We start from the raw sequence: 11,742 nt of genomic DNA, 5'->3' as shown, positions 1-11,742 counted from the left end.
GCGTACTTATGTTAGTAGAATGTTTTCCACAAAATAATGTTCAGCTTCAGCTTAAGGCATGGACATTAGTAGCGCACGAATTAATAACGTGGCATGATGATTTGGATGAAGCATGCAGACAAGGATAGGTCAGATGCGGCCTGTCATTATAGCCAACAGGCGTTGCGTCTTGTAACGGCGTCACAACTACACTTCTCATCGAGATCGGGGCTGATCCGTATAAAGCCAGATTCGGTCAAGTATGCTACTGCACGGTCACTGTCGCATCGGGATCGTGATCCGACGATCCCAATCCGTGAATCGCGAATTTGTTTCTTGATCACGATCGCAGGCTGATGTATGCGCCCTCTAGCGCAAAATTCTGGCAACACAAAAGAAATTAAAGGCAGCTTAACAAAGAACATTTCAAAACACTTTTATCAGCAACACTGAGCTGCAAAATTAAAGTATTGTCCAAATTGTCCAGATAAAGAACTTATAAAGCATATTAGAGGAATTTTACTAGTGCTTCTTGCCCACTAACGCCACGTGATGGCCTTTATCTGACCCAAACTCTATCGGGGTCGTTGAACTGTGCAGCAACGACCGTTGTTGATGGCGGTCAAGAAATCCGATCCATATCGGCCCCTATCGTCATCAGAAGTGTACGGGTGAGAACGGTATTATACGTGCTATCTTTTTTGGGAGTTGCAATACAAAATCATGCTCAAAGAGACATAGCTAGTTGTCGAATAACTCCTTTTCTTTAGCACATGCAGTTTCGTGCGCGAAATTCCAGCACTTGTTATTTCAATACGTTGCTCGTAGACAATCCGTACACGCGTTGGCCAGAAGATTTACGTTCTAATTTCGAGTGACTGCAATAACATCGGCCAAAGTAAGCGCTGCAGAATACTGTCGATACGTCCCACTGGTACGGGCAAGGGGACGAAACGCGCCGCAAGTGCAGCTGGCAGCATGAGACACTGCTGACTAGTGCAGCGTTCTGAAACCCTCTAAAATCGCCACCTGTCCCTATATACTGTTGCGCTCGGGCGCATGCGTCTGTCCTCACCAAGCACCGAAGCCGGGCGCAACCGTGAAATAGCGTGATAATGTGCAGTCACGCATGATTGTTGTGTACAAGACGTTGTGTTTCTCTCTCCATTCTTCACGGCAAGGCTTTAAAGAAGGATAGCGGAGCCACGTCGAGGGCATTCTCTGCATCTTCCGGTGGCAGTTATGCCGGATTATAGACGTTCTTCTTCGTCCGGCGTCGTGTTCCTGTCTCGGCTCGGAGCCCTACTCAGCCAAAATCAATACCCATGACGGCGCCACTGCTCCATTATCTATGCGTCTTGTGTACCATGTGTTCTGTAGTACGAATATGGATTGGTGATTCGGTTTAGATATAAACACACTTAGAGCACTTCCTTGCACAGGTAAGTCAGGAAATCAGAACTCTTCTATAACCTTAGTGTCGAGCTCCCAGGGGCCTAGGAACTCGCCGGCTTTCACTTTGGCTACTCTCCATCGTAGACTGTGCCTGGGTTTGAGCGAGGGATTTGATGCGATCTGATTTGCCTGAGGGATCTTGATGCGAAAGCAACTGCACGACTTTCGCCAACTGATTGTTCTTGTAGAAGTAGGACTTTCGCCAAGTGACTCTTCTTGTAGAAGTACGGACGCAAGCTCGTATGGCTCCAAATTCGGGGCATCCAGAAAACACGTCGAATCTCATGACTGCAGCATGCCGCAGCCAGAGTTTTTTTTTCTGGATGTATTTCTGCTCTGCCATAGTAAGGGATTTTGGTTTGAAAGCAACTACACGTCTTTCATGATCTGATTGTTCTTGTAGAAGTAGGGCCTTCGCCAATTGATTATTTCTGTACAACTACGGAGGGAAGCTCCAATGGCTTCGAAGCCATAGAAAAATTCTACGGCTTTTACTCCTTCAAGAATGCGAGATATCACGCGCTGGAAAACTTCCGGGGCAGGCTTAATCCCCTATGGTAGGCGGCTGTACAATAACACCCGAACGCACCAGATAGAATCCAACTTGCGCATTTAGCGTGGACAAGAATGTGGTGGGTCTAACCTGCCCAATCACTTGGTCCACTCATGACATTAGGTTACGCTGACGCAGGACCACATGCTAAGTTTTGTCAAATCCATGGGCAGTTGAAAGCCAATGGACTTCTCAGGGGCAACAGTTAGTCCTGCGTACTATCCCGTTGATTTTCCACTCGACGAATCGCGTGATCTCCTTCCAGTTTGTCTAGTTCAGTTTTCACCAGTCATAAAAGTGGTTAAATAATTCTTCTTGGCACGTTCAAGAAAAATGGCATAACTCCGTGCTTAATGCCAATGTGGTATGCATCAGGCATTGTACCTAAGCCAGAGAAGAGCGAAGCGGCAGGTTTTGGCATAGCTTGAAGCGTCACAGTTTTGCGGTCATCGATTACGGCGTTGACAAAATGGATGATGCCGACATCGATTATCAGTGCGCCACCACATACAGTCGTATCGATACCACCAATGACGTATAGTTGTTGTATCGAGTGACTATGCGGTAAGTGAAAGCTGCAGAAAACGTACCACTGAGGTTGTCTGCAGCGTCCAATACCGAAAAGCTTATCGCTTTCTGGGCTGGCTAACGAGGCAGGACGTCCCGAAAGCCACTGAGGGACGACGGACACGTCGACACCTGAATTCACTTACAAGAGAACAGCATGTTTCTTGACGCCCACACTCGTGCAGCGTTCGAAAAGCCTGTTTTATTTCGCGACCGGTACCTTTATGCTAATGAGGCCATCACTGTCATTTACAAACGTCATTCAAGTGGCATTTGTAAGTGCAGGTGACAGCTGAGAAATTGACGATGAATTGTCTATGGTGGTAACTTAAAAAGGAATTAATATGATTTTAGCTAGTTAGCTTTTTATAATAAACACGACATAGTATCTTGTGCCATTCTATTCTATCGTTTATTCCGCCAAGAAATTTGTCTCAAAAGCAAAAAATTATTCAAAATATTTTGTCGATTCCACTGCCATTATAGCCGAAAATGTGCATATTTGCGCGAAACAGATTTTATTTAAAATTTGGACCCCGGGTATAACTGTTTCTGTTTTACTTACATTTATTTCATTTTTTGCACACGTCAAGAAATGCATTTCTTATTTTCTCCCTCTTCCTCGCCCTACACAGACATGGCCGCTTGAGAAGATCCAGCGTCGCTTGGACTCCTTCCTAATGCCCAACTTGGAGATCGCGACTAAGTTCATTCTGACGCCTGACATCCACGATGTCATTCTGATTCAGGGCGTCGCTATTGACAGCGAGACGCAGGAGTACCTGATTGGTCCCATGTACGTGCCTCGCAGCACTCGCAGGCTCAGCTTCCCGGTAAGGCGACAACCGCCACTCAAAAGAATACTGTACTCGTAGCACCGTCACTCCCGCAATCGTCTCGTGGGAACTTTGATTTAGTCCGTGGTGTACGCATGGGAAATTGCTTAAGTGCGCGCGTTTAATTGCAACTTAGCTATTACAACAACATAAGTAAGTGTAAATGTAGCTGAAAAAATTGGCAGAAGCCACCTCGAGATGAGATATCGACGGTAATGCGCTTACCATTGAACCAATATAGCAATGTAAAATATTGCTGCCGTTGAAACTAGTTTCGCGTGTGGCGTTTACTGCAGTGGGGCTCCTCTTTCACGCTTCCCTAAGAACACTCGGCGCCATCTAGCACCGCCGCTGCAAAACCTGTGCGTGGCCTCCGAAATGCGTGGCGCACCGGTGCATTCGAATGCTTACGCAGCATCATGCGGCCACCGGGCTCCTCTCTCGGAGTTCTTCTTGGGCACGCTGCGCCATCTAGTGGCGCCGCCGAGTAGTCCGCGCGTGGCCTCCAAGACGAAAAGCGTGGCGTGCTGGTGCCTGCGAATGTTCAGAATTGGCCCTTTGCTGGCCGCCTACTCAGTGGCACATACTCGTTGACCTAAGTTGGAGAGGTGTTCATTGAACAGTGGCACATGCACAGTGCATTTTTGGCGCAGCCTACTAAAGCGTCGGGTTGCTATTCTTGTGAGGTAGGTCTGATTTCACCCAGCATCGGATAAACACTAACGCTCTATTTCATCATTGTAGAGTTTTTGTCATTTGCTGCACGTTCTGAATGGCACATACTTAGTTACCCAACTTGGCGTCAAATAGGTTCATTCAAGAGTGGCACTCACCTACTAGTACATAACCAGTGACCCAAGTTGACATCGAAGAGGGTCACTGAAGACCATCACCAACTGAGCTGTACATACCTAATGCTGCAAGTCGGCGTCAAAGAGTCTCATTGAACAGTTGTACCTACCCAGTCCCATGTCTGCAGTGATCCATGTCAGCGTGAAAGAGGTTCGTTGATTAGTGCCCCACATGTACACATTGCCGCATACTTGGTGACACAAGTTGGCCCGGCAGTTGGTTTCGAACCCTCTTCCATCGGTAGAGCAGGTTGATGCACTAACCATTCGACCATACACAGTGGCCTACGTAGGCGGGAAAACGGTTCGATGCAGACGTGTATAGAAAGCCTCCTGGAAAATGCGTGAAATACCCAAGGATTACTTACACTTTTATAAAAGTACCTTGATGAACCACGTCTTTTTCACCTCCACGAACGGGGCCCAGCCTACTGCACACAGTCACGATATGCTCCTAAGCTGTGTCCTTGTATTGAGTTCTTTGGAACGCAGCACGTCGTAGACGCCCGTACATTTGACATACATTTCCCTTCTATCTGCGACGTGCAGATCTTGTAAGCACTGCTCGCTATGCTGCTCCATCGCTCTCTCAATACACTTTCGCCTTCTCCGGTGATGCACAGAAGAAATGGACTCTAAAGAGAAATGCGGTATTGTCCGCCTTAATTGCATCATGAGGGATCGCGCCAATTGGCATAGGCGCAATATATTCACATGTTCTTTGTAAAAGTTATTTAGGCTATTGTTGACGGAGTTTCTCTGCCTTAAATTGCGTTAAAAGTAATTGTGCACACGTGAATGTGCATGTCTAACGATATCATGTTCCTATTCATTAATACATGAGATTTCAAGTTCTACGTTACGGTTGGCTCCACGTGCGCATTTTAGGAAAAGGCTAAATGTGCATACTTTTCTGCGCTCTTGATCATACACTGCCGTATCAGTTGGTATGCTTGTGCAACAAGTCTTAGCTCTGTCTAAAGTGTCTCTGTATAGATAGTTAAGTGCACGATTCCCATACAATAGCCGCTGAAAATGCACTCAATATGAACAAAAACATGCAGTAGGTTGGACGCAGTATTACTAACTTGAAGGCTTACTAACTCGGGCACCTAGATGTCGCCATAAAGTACATGACGTACCTCCATAAATTACTGTTATCGTGTCAAAATTTCATGGTGCAAGAAATAAACTCCGGTATTGCATCAGCAACAAATGCGTTGAAATAATCGCGTAAGCTTCCTTTCTTCTATCATGTGGTGGAGGAAATAATTGAAATTTTTACTGTTGTAAGTGAGCCCAACAAAGCTATCTCCGTCACTAAAATGACCCGAAGTATGACCTGCTGTTTAATATTTGTTCGTACATATTTTTTTTAGAAACACTGTATAGAATTTACAGCGAAGTTACCTTAACTGGCACTATCGATATCTTGTTAAATGTCAGTATGATATCAGTATGAACGTTAAGAAGCATTTCGGATAGATACAAAAGGCTGATATTGATTGTTTTGTTCTCATATTGATGACAGCAAAAATAGAGAGCAGTAAGGCTATTATAAAAAACAAATAATCGTTGCAAACATATCTGGGAGTTAATACTCAGTTTGAAGGCCTCTGATGCAATGAAAAATATTTATGGAACGTGATAGAGATACAGATATACGAAAAAGATATAAACCAACACGTGAAACTTTTCGTCGAACATTGTAGTTTCACATTACTGATATGGAGTTACGGCTTCATGGCATTACACTAAAGGACTTGTAAAGGAAAAAAAAAAACGTGTTTTGTAAATTTTGCATGGCACCTTAATATCTAAGCGTCCCTGCTGAAAGCCATTTGCCAGTGATGTGCAAGTTGGTTAACTACACCATTTTCACGCGGGCTCTGTTACATAGGGAAAAGTGGTCGATGTATTAATGATCGTTTACGAGAACACGCATACTCGCTCATGGGCTTAGTCGCAAGTCACCTTACGGATCACCGTAGAAACTGTGGAGGCTCCCCTTATCTTGTAAAATGTACGCTCCTGGGACCATACCGCGAGCGACGAGCTCGTGAAATACATGGTGCTTTCGTAATACACGAGCATAGTGATTCATTTGTAAGCGTGCCCTCTGTATGCCCACATTGCAGCGAAATGTGCTACTTATGAAATTTAACGATAAATTGGAGGCAACCGTGGCATGTCGCATATGTGTACATTTTTGTGCCTTTCTGCGCATAGGATTTCAATATATTGCAACTGAAAATGCAATAAAGAATAGTGGTCCGTCAGCGCTGGGTTCGTCTTCTTTGCTTTCGCCCTGCCCTTCACGATGTGTTAGGCACAGCTCCTAGGCACCCGTTCCTGCGGCGAGCGTCGGCGTCACTTGTAACCAGCGAACGAGCACAGCGAAAGCTGAGAGCGAACGCTGCGCGCAGTGGGAATGAAAAAAGACGTGAGAGCGAGGAGGCACGAGGAGGAAAGGGGCAAGGAGGGGGCAAGGAACCATGAGGCAGAAAGCGGAGCAGGCTATGGCGAAAGGATGAGGACGAAAGCGGAGAGCCGGCGGCGACCACGCACGCAGCCAGCGCGGAAACAGCACTGGCGTGTGCTTGGGACCCACTGCGCATGCGCTACTTGAGCTGCGGCACCGCCGCTACCAGTGGACGCGCTCCACGCGTCCCTGTGTTCGCGCTTTCCTTCTGAAGAGTGAACGAGGCAACCGGTGGAAATGCTTCCCCTGCCGCTGCTGCTAAACAAGCTACCCGAACAGAGATTCAGCGCCACCACCGAGAGCACACTGTTGTTCAGAATCGAATTCTTCGCCAGAATATACCGCGAATTCAGAACACCTAAACAGCTGCGCTCAAAATTTGCATTAGTGAATATCGTAATCATCGGTAAAGCTTTGTATACCCTTCATCAGGATACAGCGGCTCCTTTTATACCTAGCGGTGAAGTAAGAAGGACCTTGCAAGACATGTCCTGGTGAAAACAGTTGGGAGGAGAAGCTGAAATACCAGTCAACCTAAACAGAGATGTAGGGCACCAGAGAGATGAAAGGATGCCAAGTTTATATTAATACATAAGAAGACAGAGGTTAAAGGATTCAAGAATTTTAGGCCCATTAGCTTGCTTTCATAGTGTAAAAAATATTCACCAAGATAACATCCACTAAATTAGGTTAACACTTAAATCTTCCGCGCGAACAGGCTGCCTTCAGGAATAAATTGTCTATAATGTATCACCTCCACGCCATTAACTACGTAATGAGATATCCGCGTAGTACATTCAGCCCTTCTATATTGCCACGTGCGTTTATTTCAGCTTCTAGCGACGCGAGCTACGCAGCTCGCGTCGCTGCGACGCAAGCGGCGTCGCTTGACGCGTTTCGATCATGCACGCGAAGCGTATAAATACGGGACCACCGCCTGGGCTGGCTCAGTCCGACGAACCACCCAGACGCGCTTGCTGCTATCGCCGTCACCGCGTTATTCGCTTGATTTCGGGCACAAGTTCGCCCATTAAACTCTCTTTAAGTCTACCGCCGACGCAGTGTCCCTTTCTGTCTGCCTGCGTGCCAGGTAGCTCACAGTCACCTACGTGACATTTTGGTGGAGGTGCTTATGCTTCGGACACCCCCTCAAAGCCGTGACACCAGCCCAAGTGCATCTGGAGCCGGCGACGCGGAAGACAGCTCCAGAGAAGACAAAAAGGAGGAAACCCGGAGCAGGCGCCGACTACAAGGACTGCCGGCTGAATTGGGACCACTACCTGCCCCTGGTCGCCGTGTGAACCACCGCTCGACGTCACCAATGCAAGCCGCCACCACACCTGCACCGCTCGTCGTCCAACAGCCGCGAGTACCTCCGCTTTTTAGCGGCTCCACTTGCGAAGATGTGCAAGATTGGCTGGAACGTTACGAAAGAGTTGCAACCTTCAACAAGTGGTCTGACGAAGAAAAACTTCGGAACGTCTTCATCTCTCTCGAAGACTCTGCTAGAACCTGGTACGAGAACCAGGAGCTGTTCCTGACAACGTGGGAGGCTTTCAAAAGGCACTTATCTGCAACTTTCGCAAGTATTCTACGCAAAGAACGAGCTGAGGCCTTGCTTCAAACTCGTCAGCAGCATCCAAACGAGTCCGTAACCGTCTTTGCGGAAGAAATGCAAAAGCTCTTCCACCATGCGGACGCCAACGTGACTGAAGACAAGAAGCTTCAGTACCTTATGAGAGCCGTCAAGGAGCAACTTTTCGTCGCTCTCATTCGCAACCCGTCGAGGACCGTCGCCGAATGGATTAGCGAAGCGGCCACTATCGAGAAGACGCTCGAGCTTCGCGCAATGCAATACGACCGCAACTTACGCGCTCCTCCGTCAGACTGCGACGACTCCCGAAGTGCCTCCGCAGCGGCCCTTCGAGATACCATCCGTGCCATCGTGCGCGACGAGCTGCGCAAGTTGCTACCGGGTGCGCAACCTCAAATATCCTCGCTCGCCGACGTTGTAAGGGACTGCAGCTTATGTAACAGTAATGTTTACCGGGAAATGCAGGAGGCGAAGCTATGCACGGAGGCGAGCTTTCTGCTAGAAACGCAGTCTCTTACGGAGGCAGGATCCCAGAGATAGTGAACTGTCAAGACAAAAAAAATTTACAACTTTCTCAGGTTTCTCTTATTGTTTCGCAGTTTTAATATTTAAGTCAGAGAGCATGCAACATAAAACGCACGCGCTGTCGGTGTTTTGTTTCATAACGTATGATTGAGGGCTGTCATTTATCAAATTGTCAAACACTAGAAGAAACACTCGTGTTTGGCCACGTTTACGTTAAATTTAGAAATTCTATTGACTTTCATGTGTGCATTGCTTTGCAGGGCATCTTTCACGACCGGGTGAGACCTGTGGTGATAGTGATGGCAGACAAGCGCTACCGTTTGCCGCAAGAGATAGACTGGCTGCAGCGCAACGAGGGTGCGGAAAACAACTACGAGGAATACATGAAGCAAGAATTTGGAGAAGAGCAGATGTACATCCAGGAGGACTTTTGACCTGGTCCTTGTACACTCCTGTACGCACACGACTTCGGGCGGAGTTCGTGTAAATAATGTAGACAGAAAATTAAGCGTGATAATTTGCTAAGGAAACTTTTGTTTACTCCCGAGCAGCAGTTTCTTCTTGCGTTTTGTCTAATCCAGTGAAGATGTCTGTGACCTTTGCCTTGGAACTTTATTTTCTTTCCGCATTTTTCTAACGGCCTTCGCGCTTCTTATATGATATGTCATTGAATTGTACTCTGGCTCAAATAGCAAGGAAACATCAAGCTGCGTTTTAAAGATGAATGCCAATTGAAGAACCAAGCAGTAGAAATGGTTCAGTGGTACCAAATAGAACCAAACATGTTCTGAAACGCTCATGGTATGGTTCTGGTTTGTTTCTATGTTGCTTTATTGACACAACTTTGTCGATGGCTTCTTCATGCGTATACATCGGTTTCCAATTTTCCGCAAGTCAATAAGTAAGCAAATCGTGGCTCCCGACGTTAAGTTAGTGCGCAAGCGTAAAAAGCCAGTAAGGGTTAGCCTAAGTGGTGGTGAATCGCAGGCCTAATGGAGAAAATGAGGGTTGGGATCCCACCTCCGGCTAGCTTTTTCATCTACATCAGTGAGCAGATTTGGTGAGCTTTAGTGAGCAAATGAGAATGGCAGGTGATAAATCGTGCAATGAAATTCAATATGCTATATTGCCAAATTAAATACACACATACCATTTGTCATTTACAGCACCAAATCGTGCGATACAAAACTGTGTTCATTAACAACGCGCAACGGCAAGCGCGTGCGCGCATGACAGTAGATATGGGCAGTGGGCAGTTAAGCACTACAACAGGTTGAAAATCAAATATTCGCAAAATCAGGCTCGGTGACAGTGACACAAAGCAGAGTCGATCAGATGAATTGGTAGGGCAGCTTTTTTCGAGTGGCTATTTTTCATTGATCTATTTTAAATGTGTAAGCATTTCCGTCGTTACCGAACGTGGAAACTGACCGTCCGTCCCTCGTTCGCGTAAACCGATCGCTTTCAAGATAGAGCGAGCCAGCTATAGAAGACGACGAAGACTAATGCGGCGCCAGAAGGGACACGAGCGCGTCTCTGTGACCATATGACGTGTACAATCAGGCACGCGCCACAACTCTGGAGCAGTCATGGCTTCGGATCGTAACATCATAAGCGCACCTGGTGCCCGCACCTGCAGTAGTTGGCTTGTCTCATCAGTTTACGTTGCGCCACCTTCCGCAGGAGTTCGTGTCACCGCAGCGCTGTCACATTTACGACCATCACCCAGTTTAACTACACGATCAGCAACAAACTCACGAACTAACCAACAACAGACATTGCACCTGACAAATGTTGCATACATTTCCTTAATTTCCTACATCCCCCTCGTCATTTCACCCTACGTCCTCATTCGCTGCGGGCTCTCTATAACAAGAGTGAACATTGCTTCTACTGGCCTCTTCTACGTCGTATCTGGCAGGCTTCATTTCACAGTTCGGTGTTGAAACCACGCTTCTCCGTTTCCCAATTTTGTAATGTTGGTATAATTGCGTTCTCGCAATTATACCAAACACACCAGCGCACGACCACTCAACATTACGTCGTTACTACGAAATATTTACGCATCCTTCAGATGACTTCCTGAGGAGATTCTACGAACAATCTTTCTCTTCTGACATGTGGGGGTCGGCGTGTCATCCCCTCCATAAATATCGCGATGTTCTCGTTCGGCGGCTGCATGTGAGTTTGCAGTACAGCTTGGGCTTGCTTTTCGCGAAGGACACTCGTGAAAGTCTGCGGGAAGCCGCTGCGCAATAGATCCCATGACTTGGGCCGATTCTCCGGTCTCAAACCAAGTCCTGGCGGCGTCTTCTAAGACGAAATACACATGCCGTAGCTTGCCGTGCGGGTTCCAGTTATTGAATGCCGCGACCCTTTCGTATGTTTCCAGTCAATTATCCGGTTCTTCAAATGATGTTCCACGGAAAGTGGGTGGCTCCCTGGGCGGTTGCAGTCCGATTAGGGACGCTGGGGCTGCCATTGGGGTTGTGGACTTGGGTACGATCTTGGTTGTCTGAGGTAGAAGTCCGTGTTCCGGGAGCAGGGGTTCTAGCCAGCGGCTTGCTCGTTGGTCCGGGACAACGTTGGCCTTCGGGTACGGGTTTGGATCACGGCTTGTCTGGGGCGCCCGGTACATGAACGCAAAGCACCTCAACCAGACGTCACGTGCTAGTGACAGTCCAGAACACAGTAGCGAAACTTGAAATGGTGAAACTGACTCTTTTGATTTATCTACCGTCAATGTCAAAAAGACATTAAAGAAGGGAGCAGTTGCAGATAAACGATTAGGTACAAAACAATGTCGTTCCATTTTCTACAGTAGTAGCTGTTACAATAATACGGTAAACAAGAAAACAGTCGTAATGCCTTACACAACATGCCTTCAAAAGGAAATGCAA

The 11,742-nt window shown here is 47.1% G+C and overlaps 1 protein-coding gene across 1 annotated transcript; it reads left to right on the top strand.

Annotated features, from left to right (window-relative positions):
* The first annotated feature begins 3,192 nt into the window (after window positions 1-3,192).
* Window positions 3,193-9,613, top strand: LOC129384639 (uncharacterized). Its single transcript, XM_055070231.2, has 2 exons — window positions 3,193-3,387; window positions 9,103-9,613. Exons 1-2 carry the CDS (start codon window positions 3,235-3,237, stop codon window positions 9,274-9,276), a joined length of 327 nt encoding a protein of 108 aa, XP_054926206.1. The 5' UTR covers window positions 3,193-3,234; the 3' UTR covers window positions 9,277-9,613.
* Window positions 9,614-11,742: the final 2,129 nt, after the last annotated feature.

This window comes from Dermacentor andersoni, chromosome 5, assembly GCF_023375885.2.
Source record: "Dermacentor andersoni chromosome 5, qqDerAnde1_hic_scaffold, whole genome shotgun sequence".
In the NCBI taxonomy this organism is placed as follows: Eukaryota; Metazoa; Arthropoda; class Arachnida; order Ixodida; family Ixodidae; genus Dermacentor; species Dermacentor andersoni.
Note: the sequence above shows the minus strand (reverse complement) of the source record. Positions and strands in the feature narration are given on the sequence as shown.

Coding starts and splice junctions, on each gene's coding strand:
- LOC129384639 (XM_055070231.2), top strand. CDS start 3,235: ATGCCCAACTTGGAGATCGCGACTAAGTTCATTCTGACGCCTGACATC. Junction 3,388..9,102: donor CTCGCAGGCTCAGCTTCCCG/GTAAGGCGACAA, acceptor ATTGCTTTGCAG/GGCATCTTTCACGACCGGGT.